General features: G+C 36.9%; 2 protein-coding genes across 4 annotated transcripts; both read right to left on the bottom strand.

Annotated features, from left to right (window-relative positions):
* Window positions 1-3,703: 3,703 nt before the first annotated feature.
* On the bottom strand, window positions 3,704-10,743 carry LOC106110507 (probable cleavage and polyadenylation specificity factor subunit 2). Its single transcript, XM_013292365.1, has 13 exons — window positions 10,424-10,743; window positions 9,934-10,199; window positions 9,448-9,693; window positions 8,961-9,148; window positions 8,667-8,890; window positions 8,292-8,441; window positions 7,626-7,824; window positions 7,202-7,292; window positions 6,445-6,631; window positions 5,535-5,625; window positions 4,936-5,053; window positions 4,367-4,554; window positions 3,704-3,880 (listed from the first exon to the last, which is right to left on the bottom strand). The coding sequence occupies exons 1-13, from the start codon at window positions 10,570-10,572 to the stop codon at window positions 3,788-3,790; spliced, it is 2,190 nt and encodes a 729-aa protein (XP_013147819.1). The 5' UTR covers window positions 10,573-10,743; the 3' UTR covers window positions 3,704-3,787.
* Window positions 10,744-11,106: 363 nt separating this feature from the next.
* Window positions 11,107-12,008, bottom strand: LOC106110457. Of its 3 annotated transcripts, XM_013292287.1 has the most exons (3): window positions 11,890-12,007; window positions 11,678-11,777; window positions 11,107-11,554 (listed from the first exon to the last, which is right to left on the bottom strand). In XM_013292287.1, exons 1-3 carry the CDS (start codon window positions 11,899-11,901, stop codon window positions 11,157-11,159), a joined length of 510 nt encoding a protein of 169 aa, XP_013147741.1. In that variant the 5' UTR covers window positions 11,902-12,007; the 3' UTR covers window positions 11,107-11,156. The 3 variants fall into 3 exon arrangements, with proteins under 3 accessions (XP_013147741.1, XP_013147738.1, XP_013147742.1); XM_013292284.1 differs by lacking the exon at window positions 11,678-11,777 and having other exon boundaries at window positions 11,107-11,638; window positions 11,890-12,008; XM_013292288.1 differs by lacking the exon at window positions 11,678-11,777 and having other exon boundaries at window positions 11,890-12,008.
* Between the last annotated feature and the right edge of the window lie 684 nt (window positions 12,009-12,692).

Raw genomic sequence — 12,692 nt, 5'->3', positions numbered from 1 at the left:
GTTGTAGTTTTTTTCAACAATTTTTTTTAAGTCATATTTAATAGTTTTTTTTGGTATTTGGAATTCCCGTCGCGTCCCCGCGCCGTAAATGTACAAAATGGACGGACCTAGTACAAAACTTGTTACTATTTTTGTATTATATTAAAAATATGTAGTTTTTACTTCCCGTTATATCGTATCACTTGAAAATACCTCGATAATAAATCTTAGTGATAAGACAAAGTATAATTGTTTATAAAACATTACAAAATATTATAAATTTGTAAGACATTTTTAAATTTTATGAACTGTCGACATATGCAATAGAAAATAAATTATTTTTACAACGAAATAAATGTTATTTATCAAGAAACAAGATTACTGCCTCAATGAAAATCTACCTCTTAAATGTCTAAAACAGTTAACAAGTAAACTTATGTGAATAGGGAATATGCATGTATTTTATTTCTTTTTTAAACGATTCTACTAAATTCTAAAAAATTGACGCGAAAATATTCAACCATTGAGCTAAAAAAACATACAGACGAATTGAGTACCTCCTTCTTTTGGGAAGTCGGTCAAAAATAATAAAATGAAATTACGACCATTTTCGAGCGACTAAAACGCGACCGGAGTTGTCAATAGACAATTGACGTCAATCTTCTTATTCCATTCATAACATACGCTCAGATGTCACTTCGACGTAAAAAAAACAACAGCTTCTCAAGGTCAAAAAGTCAAAAATCGATTCATTTTTATTATTCCTGGAACAAATAATTTTATTTTAAAGTTGGTTTTGATATCGTGTAAAAAAATGAAATATAAATCTATTTGTAATTTATATACTGAGTATATAATATATTGTACAAATAATGCAATTTTATTCAATATGTTTATATCTATAAAACATTACAATTTGAATTACACAATGCATTTTTGATCTCATTCTGCCATCATAAAAACAAAACTTTTGCAAACCATCCTAAATATTTTTCATTGTATTATTTACGAGCAATAATTATATAAATAATATTTAAACACTACATGTATTTATTAAATATGTAAATGCTTAGATTTCGTGTAACGGAATAATCAGTGTTGCCAGTTTAAATAAATAGTATCTGATATAAATTTTTTTTTAAAACTGACATTTGTTTATCTTTTTAACCAACTAAGGTTCTCAATTCAATCTGCAATAAAAAACGACTGGCAAGATTATGACATTAAGACGTTTTGTCTCTGTTTTGTCGAAGAAAATGAAAGAGATGCAATACGGCAGTAGAATATAGTATATGCTAAGCATTAACACGTGGAATAGTATTATATACCTCACCTGTTACCATCTCATTGAAACATATATATGTTATAAAAATATTTTTATTATAAGAAATATCGCCCAATATATGAACATATACAATCCTAAGGTAAATTTTATGCATTTTGTAAATAATTATAAATTTATTGGTCGGTTTATGCTTTGTTACATTAATTATATGAATTTTTATATATATTTCACTGAGCGAACTGATCTTTACAAATATATACTTTCATCTCTCTTACTCTGTTATAAAGGAAAGAGATAGAAATATGTATTCGTGATTGAAATCCATATTATTTGTAAAATCACTTCTGGTGGTTCTAAAAAAAAACAAAATAACTTATGACAACTGAAACTTAAAGTTGTGTGTTTATCACGATTTTTAGTGAGTCAGGATTTTATATTTTATTGTAAAAGTAACCTAAAAGTTTACATTTTCCAGTAAGATGCGTTTCGTTTTAGGTTATTTTTTTAGTATATTCATGTTTATTTATAGTTTTTGTGTAATGGAATATTCTAGAGCGGTCTGGGAATGTCTCAGGTGTGACGTAGATGTGCCAGATTAGGTGTTAAGTGTTTATATTTGTTAATGTTGTGTTACAAGATGGCGGACCATTTTGGCGGTAAAATTTGTTTCCTATTCAAATAATTTAGATTAAATCCTGGTTAAATTCATCGATGTTTAGTTAGTTCCTATTGTTAACTGAAGTTACATTTCTTTCACTATTGTTATGTATTTTAATTGAAATGGAAACAAAAAGAAAATATAAAAATATGTGATTTGTAAAGAGAATCTATGTTATACTAAAGTTTGTAAGGATTAAAGTGTAGTTTGTAAATTTGTGATGATATGCGGTAGCGGTAGTTATTTGTACCCTGTAGCGTTTTAACATCAAAACATGTTGTACAACCTGAACGTTGTGTCTTATTTTAATGTAAACTCGTACCTTCTTGTTTATACAATGTTATTTATAATGTCGACCGGTCCTTAAGATATGTGAATTAAATTAAAAAAATTGGAAAAAATGCATTTTTATTTACAAATTCACCTAAACAGGTTTTGGTGCGTTCCACGGAGAATCCGGAACCCTCTTCTATTACACTAGAGGCTGGATAAATCATATCATCAAGCTAAAATATCCTTATCAGAGGCTCTACAGCCAGGGGTGGGCCAGGGCCTGGTCCAGTAAATTTCTCCATTTCGGTATATTTTGAGCTTCTTGCCAGCCCTTGACGCCAATATTTTTAAAATCTCGTTCGACATCTAGCTATCTAAGTTACTGGCTCTCGCGTGATCTACGTCCCTCTGCAGTCACTCATCCTCGCTATATGCCCTGTAGCCGATCAATTTTGGACAAACCACACAAAACCCTGTCTTTATTTATGTCAATTTAAAATACCAATAGTGTACAATAAAAAAAGATGACATTATAGTCATGGTAAAGCCAATTATAGGTTTTTACATTTGAACGTATAAAGTATCATCATCATCATCTCCTTATCCTACTCCCGTAGGGTCGGCGTAACAGGTTTTTGTCCTTTTTTTTTTATAACATAAGGTGGCAAACGAGCGAGCGGCCACCTGGAATCGCCAAAATGGCGAAGCGACCGCTGCCCATGGACATCCGCAATTGCAGATGCATTGCCTACCCTTATACGACGGAGGAGGAGACGCACATAAAGAGGATATTTCCCCTTCCTATACATCTCCTCCACCGTCAAATCCACTTCCTCTTCCCAACCTCTCCTTATAAGAAAGGGTGGTAAAGAGAAAGGGACTTAAATTAGGCCTCCGGCACCACATTCATCAGACGAAACACGGAATTACGTCCATTTCACGCCTGTCTTCTGTATGGTCGTGGTATTACACCGGGCGTGCCGACCCATTCGTGCTAAGATGTTAAAGCGGGCACTACCACTGTCAAAACTGTCCTCCACATAACTCTATCATACGTCATCTCAGTCATCACTCCCTTTTTGATCATGTCACCTTTTACACAATCCATCCATCTCTTTCTAGGTCTACCTCTACCGATGTACCCTTCCACACTCATAACTAATGTTCTTGTAACATGCGATTCTTCCCTCCTCATAACATGCTTATTTTTTACTCCTTACCTTCTCTACTACGGGGCTACTCTCAAACTTCCTCTAATATACTCATTTCGTATCTTATCCATTCGTGTTACCACGTGTTATTCGTGTGTGTTAAAGTATAAAACAATATAATACAATTAATCATCATTACAGCTATACGTCGTGTCGTAAGTAGGGCTTTTTATTAAAATATGTTGCGATTGCTGATATCCTACGTCACAATAATGCATGTATGTTTACGCTTTATATTATCTTTCAAAGATTTCATCCAGATACCAAATGAATGGGTTCAAGGTTCAAGTAAACACATTTTAATTCAAATATCTTTATTGCCTTAAAGTCTATATACAAATTATATTTAAAAATTAACTTATAACCGGTGTTCAGTGTATGCTAGACGATAGCGAACTGTTCGTACAACAACTCCCGCACTTTATAGTACTCCTCCGACAGCACTCCCTCCAGCGCCACGCGGCCATTCTCCAACTGAAAAATACAGAGACTCTTCAGCGCGAAATAAAAATATACTAGCCTATGTTCTAAGGTATATTTATTTTTTTACGAGATCCGTTTAGTCGCTGTGGAGGTAATTAAAAAAAATCATGTCTCCAAACTCAATCAAGATAATTACAAACAACAACTTAAAAAAATGAGATCTTATGACAGAAAATGATGTTAGTTTGCCAGTCTAATAAAGTACAGTATGGTGTGTACAGTGTACAATATGTAGCGTGTACTGTGTACAATATGTAGAGTGTACTGTGTACAATGTGTAGTGTGTACTGTGTACTGTGTACAATATGTAGCGTGTACTGTGTACAATATGCAGAGTGTACTGTGCACAATGTGTAGTGTGTACTGTGTACAATATGTAGCGTGTACTGTGTACAATATGCAGAGTGTACTGTGTACAATGTGTAGTGTGTACTGTGTACTGTGTACTGTGTACAATGTGTAGTGTGTGGTGTGTACCCGGCGTATGGCGACGGTGCCGCTGCAGCACTCGAGCGCGCCGCCGCTGAACTCTGCGGGCAGGCCGGCGCGGGCGAGCGCGGCGCGCAGCTCCGACAGCCGCAGCGAGTTGATGAAGGCCGCGCCGTGCGCCGCGCCGCACCGCGCGCGCTCCAGCGACATCATCTCCTCCTCCTCCGGAGAACCCTCTGAGTTCAAAAATTTATAGCAATGTTATCCTGCCATATGACGTCATACGTCTTCCGTCTTAGCGTGTCATGTAATTAGAATATGTGCCACGATATATGTACAGCAGCGATATATTGTGACGTCATATTTCAATGCAAATATCAGTAAAATGGTTAATTTAAAATAATCACTTGTTATTTACATGTCTTTTATACTGTTTTATGGCATCTTGAGAAAAATAAGGTAAAAGTAACTCTGTCTATATCAATATTTCTTAGATTGATGACATTGATCCGCATATTCCTGTAAAACCATGAGGAGGAGGTAAAACTACTTTGTTTTTGGCCACATATCTTCCGTAGACATTTGTTAATTAATTACAATGTAAATATCATAGTAACCTGTGCCTGCGTCAGTAGTGCGCGTGCGCGGCGCCACGACGGCGGAGAGCCAGGCCAGCTCCGCGTCGCCCGCGCTGCGCCACGCCAGCCCGCTCACCAGCGCGTCCGTCAGCTTCACCTGCGCCACCACACCACACGTTACATACTACTGTCACCCGCACTTTATCTAAGGGGACGAGCTGATCTAAGGGGGACAATCGGATTTAAGGGGGACAAGCGGATTTAAGGGGGACAAGCTGATCTAACGGGGACAAGTTGATCTAAGGGGGACATGGTGATGTTTTAGGGGGACACGCTGATAATATAAGAAGGACAAGGTGATGATCTAAGGATGGCAAGCTGATGATTTAAGAGGGGAGGTAGTCAAAGGTAAGGAAGGTCTATGATGAAGTGGGGCCGATAATCAAGGAGCTAGTCGTAAAAATTCTTTTTTTTTTCAGTTCAAAGAGAATAAGAATTGGTTTTTGAGTTATTTTTGGTTTTTAGGGGTTGTTAACACCTTACTATGAATGAGTTTATATTTTTATTTTACATTTTTCGTCTCTAGAGGGGTCGGCAGCTAAAACATCTGTAAAGACGAGGATATTTTCTCAACAAACCTGGTAAATATGAGACTCGGTGGTAGCGTCGATTGTATCGCCTTTGTTAGGTGTGAACACTTTCTCTATTCCTTCACTCTCACAATGTTTACTGCAAAATATATACATAGAAATAGTTAACTAACGTATTTCATGTGATAATCGGTCAATTGAAACCTGTATTTAATTAGCGATCCTCAAACTTTTGTTAGCGCGAAATTTTCCCTTCAATTTTATTATTTGTATGGATTTAACGATTTTAGCTCTGGAACGAATCATTAAATTTCCATATTAATATCGATTAAGCGATTGGACTATCGATAGATTGAATGACATGCTAGGTGTAGGTTTCGCCTTTTTGGAGAACTAAAAAAAAGTGTATTTCAACCAAAGATACAGGGAACAGCATTTATACACCGGTAACTTCTTTGTACGGTGTCTTATTTGGCGTTATTTTTATAATATAAGGTGGCAAACGAGCAAGCGTCCACCTGAATCCACCGAAATGGAAAGTGACCGCTGCCCATAAACATCTACAATTGCAGATGCCTTGTCTACTTTCAATTTACAGAAGAGACGCACAAAAAGAGGACATTTACCCTTCCTATGCGTCTCCTCCACCGTCAAATCCACTTTTCCTTCCCATCCTTTCCTCTCAAGAAAAGGGTGAAAAGGGAAAGGGACTAAATTAAGGCACCGGCACCACACTCATCAGACGAAACGCGGAATTGCTTCTACTTCACGCCTGTTTTCTGTGTGGTTGTAGTATTACACGGAACGAGCCGTCCCTACAATGCAAAGATGAGCGGGCTTTGTCACGTGGAGACGCTTCTCAGTGTTTAAATCAGACACCAGATAGTAGTGAGAAGTGAAGTGTGAAGTGTGAAGTGTGTTTCCTGTATATATTTTTGTATCTCTTGTTGCGACGTACGCGAGCGTGTGCGCGGCGTGCGGGCGCGCGCGCAGGGCGACGATCGCGCGCGGCTTGGCGTGTGCGACCAGTCGCAGCAGCGAGTCGCCGTCGCAGCGGCCCTCCAGCTCCACGTACTGCACGGCGGCGCGCACCGCCACCGCGCGGACACCGCTCACACATTTACTGGGGATCTCTATCATTTCCTCTGAAACAATAAAAAAGAATAAAAAGTGTGATTATACCAGTCTTAATAGGTCCAGTCTTTCTGAAAATTTATATCTATGCAAATAAAATGAATCATAAACACACTTTGATTAAGAAGTCAGCAAATCACAGCACATTTTTGAATTACGGTTATTTCCTTACTTACTAATATTATAAATGCGAAAGTTTGGATGGATAGATGTTTGTTAGAATTTGTAGCCAAAACAGCTAAACGAATCTCGATGAAATATGGCACAGATAGAGTCGCGGGCTATAGCTAGTAGGCTATATATTTACACGCTATTTAAATTCAATATATCAAGCTATTTAAGGGGCGAAAAAAATGGGTTTGTCCTGTTGTGGCATGACATATTTAATTTTTTCAACAACTACGAGCCAAAAGCAGCAAAGAAGCAAGATTGTCACGGTATTTCATTTAGATATTTGCCAATGAAAGTTTTAAGGAATGTAAACAATAAAATAAAGTTTTGTAAGGACGCCTTGTGCGTTTTCATTCTTACAAAGTTTTGTTTGATATTTTTAAAAGCTAGTGGTTTATAACTGAGTGTACCATCAGGTTCCTGTTTCTGCGGCGGCGCGGGCGGCACGTCTCTGATCTCCCCCTCCGCATCCACTATCTCCGCCAGTCTGTAGTCTTCCGGCTGTAAACATAAAAATCATAAATGTTTTTGCATAACTTCCAAACTCTTTACATATAATTTCGAAACGCACTTTATAGTTGAAAGAAAGGAGAAATTATATTTACATATTTTACTGGATAATGTAACGGTTCGACTCTAAATTACATAACCGAAACACAGCTTTCATATCGCATAAATACGAAACACGGTGTACCGACTATTTAATCTGAAGGTGTATAACTAGTAAACGCAGTGTGAACATTTATAATCGGGAAACGCAGTAAAAAACTTCGAAACGCAGTATAACGACAATTATAATCGGGAAACGCAGTATAGCTTCGAAACGCAGTATACCCGTATAATCTCTCCGTAGTCGTCAGCGCGTGTGCGTTCCTCGTGAAAGGGGTACATGGCATGGTGCCGCTTGTTGGTCTTGAAGCAGCCGGTGGGGCGCGTGTCGTGTCGCACAGGCATGTCATGTCTGCCTGTCACCACGCACATCTCTAATTCACCTTCGGACTCCGAGTCGGACGAAATGCCGCCAACGTCCTCTCTGAAAAAAAAAACAAAGATATAAAGATTTTATTCAAATGGAACAAAAGAGTAAGAGGGTTTTGAAGAGTACGGACTTAAGTTAGTATAATAGAGTGTATTAGTTGCACATTTTAGTTTTTTTACTATTATAATGTTTCTAAGATACGAGTTTCTTACCACGATTGGGTTGTTTCTTACCACGAAGGCGAGCTAAAACAACCCAATCGTGGTAAGAAACCCGTATCTTATGAACATTATAAGTGTAAAAACCACGACAGTTTAAAGTTATAGTTTTTTTTACTTCACTACTACACACTCTGTTTACTTCAAAATGTTTAAAGCGACTTAAGGAATAAAAAAAGTCTGTAAGACCTGGACAGAGGTTTTGATAGCAGGAATCAGAATAAATAGGATACTAGAGTAGATTTAAAATTAAAAGAACGGTAAGCGTAGTTTCTAAGTGATTATTAAAACAACTAAACTCACTTATCAATATTGTTAATCTTCATCCGCTGCTGCTGCAGGAAGTCCTCCAGTTCCGCACCTTCCAGCCGCACGCGCTTCTTCACCGTCAGCTCGATGGTCCTATCTCCACCCTTGTCTATCAGATCCCGAGCTAAGGTACCTGGAGATGTCCTGAAAATAGTATAACAAACTAAGTAACCAATAGCAATAAGTTAACGGCGCGGGCGTTGCTAGCTAATGGTTTAGATTAGATCTATAAAAAAAAATATACTCGTATGAAAATTTACTTTACAAGAATGGTTTTTCTTTGTGGTTCTAGCAGTCTAAAAGTTACTTAGTTATCGACTAGAAAGTTTTCAAAATATTCCTTAAAGTGGTAACTAAAATGTGTCATACCTGGCTGTTAGTACAATTGAGTTCAAATTATTAGAAGCCCATTGCAAGAAGAGGTCTCGTGCGAAGCCTGCCTCTAGGTCGGGGAAGGAGGCGAGCACCACCTTAGGCCCTGGAGTCCTGGTGACCTCGGCCACTGAGTGACAAAGCTGCAGATGGCGGAGGGCGAAGGGGTTGCTACGAGCGCCTTCGAACGCACGAGTCAATTTATCGCTCATCCATTCTATCTGTTAAATTGAAGAGTTAGAGACCGGGAACTTCTTTAAGTACATAAAATAACGTTTTAACAATTCCTACCTGTGATTTAGCAAACTCCAGCACATTATAACTGACATTAGAGAGGAGGAGAAGGGAATATGCCACCAGCCCCGAGTCCTTGTTGCGCCATAACTGGTCCAGCATGTGGGCAAGCTCTAGAACCCGGCCTGCGGTGTCCGTACAGACCAGCACTGAGCCACCACCCCGAAGAGTACTAAGAATGGTCGCTGAAATATATAAATGAGTCTTGATTGCTAATAATAAGAAAGAAATAAGAAACATGGAAATGAGAACAGAACATGGTGTATGTATTGAATAAGATAATGTTTTAAAATAGTAAATAGTTTATTACTAGCTTTTGCCCGTGACTCTGTCCGAGTCGAATTAAAAAAACAAAAGTAAGTAGCCTCTCCATCTACACAAAATTTGAATGAAATCAGTTCAGCCGTAGACTACAAACTCTAACAAACATCCATGCATCCATCCAAACTTTCGCATTCATTATTAGTATGATAAAAATATATACTCATTAATTTCTCATCTCGCAATCTTCTTCTCTGCTGTACATAATCTGCATTTGCTGCTCCGAGTAGGAGTAACGATGGTCGCATGATCTTCTCTATCTCACAGCCATTGAGATGCCGTTCTTTCTTATGATTGAAGTCAGGTGCATACACAATATCCTCTTCACCAGGAGCTACTATCCTCCAGACTGTGCCACCAAGGGAATGTCCGGCGGGAATCGGTGTAATCCTTAAGCCATGGCCTTTGCCTGAAAAATACATTAATGCCTAATGTTATAGTCTATTGGGTCAAAAGATAAATATTTACTTTTGGCTATGGTTAATGTTGTATACAAGAATACAGTAAAAGTAATAGTCAAGAAGGGTTAGGGTGAAATATTTCAGTATTTTAAGTATGTTTAAGATGATCTTAAAAATTGGATCTTTTTATTTTTATTTCTAGTATTTTTAAGTATGTAAAATAATCAAAATAATATGGAAAACGATACCTTTCATGTCAACACTTTGATTGTATTTTAACTGTGTAATTCTATCGAAAGCAGCATCAACATCATCGAGGGTGAAGAGATCAAAGTCTGACACATTCCTGTGAGCCTGGTATAGATCGTACATGAACATCTGTCCCATCTTGTACACCGGGAGTGTTGCATAAATGGGACAGGTCAGTCCCAACTGTCCCACTGCATATGGTAATGCACCAAGATGGAGAGGATCCGAATGTGATAGCAGTACAGCATCTATACTATTGACATGTCTGAAATATTTGTAAACATAATAATGCATTGAGAGTACTAATTAAACAAAATTTTACAAATATTTTGGGAAATATACGCTAGTTTAATACTAGCTTAGTTGTTAACATGGCAGTGAGTGTATATTTATTTGTTTTTCTCAAACAATTGCTAGTGAACCGTAGGATTACAAATTTTATCAGATGTTTTACTGAAAATATACAAAAACATAACCTCAAATACTAACCTTTTTAATTCTTTTATAAAATCCATATCAAACTTTTCATCCCAGCCGCAATCCAAGAGGAACTTAAATTCATCTACTTGCAGCACATAACACGGTGGAGATTCGTCTCCGGCTCCGGAGAGGCAGTATAACTTTATAATAGACGTCATCTTTCTATTCAATTTTATAGTAATTCTAACACATGAACTACTTTCGATACAAAACTTTTAGCAATTCAATTTCATGATGTAAGGTTTAAATTGATTTTTCGAACCAAATAAAACTAATAAATCGTAAGAAAAGTTCTTGTTTATATCCTTTTACTTTGACAATGACATTTGACAAAGAGTACATACAACTAAATACAGGATTAAAACCAAAGAGTAAAAGGTATTTTTTTTCCAATTACATTTTAATAACAGTAAAGTTTAAACTTGATTAACTTATAATTAAATACTAAAACACTGCCGTGAGAGTGGGTTTATGTAATTTTGTGGTCAGATTATATTGTATCTGTGAATTCCGGTGGCCACGATACAGGCATTGCCTAGTGTGGCCATCACCAGATAAGCTAAGCTAGAATAACTTAAAATAACGACTATTTTTATCTTCCTGTTATGTATAATTTTAAGGTATTGTCAAAGTTATTTGTTTTGTACAATCTTTTTGGTTTAATAGATATTTTCATTTCATTTTCATTTTTCAAAAGGTATTCATAAGTTTATTTTACACAGTTTACAATAATAAAACACTTTCAATCCTTAATTTTCTTTAAGATATCTGACAAGAATTGCTTTACTTCATCTTCGATCTGCATGTCATTAAAAGTTTGAATAGGTATAATTACCCCTTTACATTGCCTATGTGTATCGTGATCGGTCTTCACGGGTGTAACGGAAACATGTAATTTTTTGTTCAATGGAGTAAGAGGATGAGGGTTTGAACGGGTGGAAAGAAATGTATCTCTCATATCAGGATACAGTGAACGTAGTATCACAGGTTTGTCCATTTCATCCACAACAATAAACGGTCGCCCTCGTTGTATTTCGTGTCGAACTCTAACGGCTTCTTCCAATCTCGCTTCATATTCAGCTTGTATAGTATCTGCATCTTTTTCTGCCATTCTTCTTATTCTTTCTTCGATTTTTGCGTCTGTAAAAGTGTTTATTGCTTTCTCAGTCGGGTTCAAACTGATCTCGCAAGAGGCACAAGTAAGCCGAATCTTGTAGGAGGTCGCTAAACAGATAAATAATTTTTTTTATAAAAAAAAATTACCATTATATTTCATTACAGCATAGTTCAGCAGCAATATAGAAACGTATATTACAATTACTATAATCATATAGACCCACCATTCCCCACGTAGCAACTGATCCTGTAACAAGAGATTGGACCAAAGAAATGGAGTCAGAAGAGAAGATATAAAATATTGAATGGGACGTTTTACATTTTTTTTACTACTTATAATCATGATAATTTTGTCTTACCCAAGTTAACATGGTAGATATTGTTAAAAATTTCTATTTCACTGTAACCTTGGCTCATATTATTTTCCGAAATTTATTCTTACATTCACAATGTCATTTGATTTTTGACATACTAAGACTTTTTTGACATTTAACCTCAAAGAAGAATTTTCAATGTCAATTATTTTTTTTTGTTACCTTTTTACTTAAGAAACTTTTTTTAATAATTCATATAGTTGCAACAGCGAGACATGATTGATAAAGGTAACCTTTGCTTATAAAAGTGGCCGTTTCTTGGGTTTATGTCGTGTTTTTCGAGTTGTGGATATTTAGCTCAAAACAGTGCCAGATAAAATTTTTATGTAACAACACATTTGTGGTGTCAAACATTTGTAGGTAGCCCGATATTTTTTTATTCTCCCGCACAAGTGGGTGGTAGAAATTTCTCATCGGTTTGGTCGGTCGAGGGACCAGCGGGGAATTGTGCGGGAAGGGCAGTGTGTCTGCTGTTGAAGGTTAGCGCTTGAGGTCATCGGAAGATAGCTAATGGAAATTGAGAAGGACACATAGGACGTGTTGGTTTTATAGCGTAGATGGTCTAATAGTAAGTTGTGCCGCCGCCGCCTCATTATACTGTCGGAGTTTACATACGAGTAAATAACCTCCATTTACAACCGCATCTACCGCGTCTGTTATTAATAGTTAACTAAAATGCGCTGCCTAACAGGCTAATAATGTAGAATTATTACTTTAAATTACTAAAGTTGACAGCACTAGTAAACAAACAAAAATCACGCCAATACTAGAGCGGTACGTGGATTCCT

Source organism: Papilio polytes, unplaced genomic scaffold (genome assembly GCF_000836215.1).
Source record: "Papilio polytes unplaced genomic scaffold, Ppol_1.0 DF820622.1, whole genome shotgun sequence".
In the NCBI taxonomy this organism is placed as follows: domain Eukaryota; kingdom Metazoa; phylum Arthropoda; class Insecta; order Lepidoptera; family Papilionidae; genus Papilio; species Papilio polytes.
The sequence above is the reverse complement of the archived record's forward strand: the minus strand, read 5'-3'. Positions and strand labels throughout refer to the sequence as shown.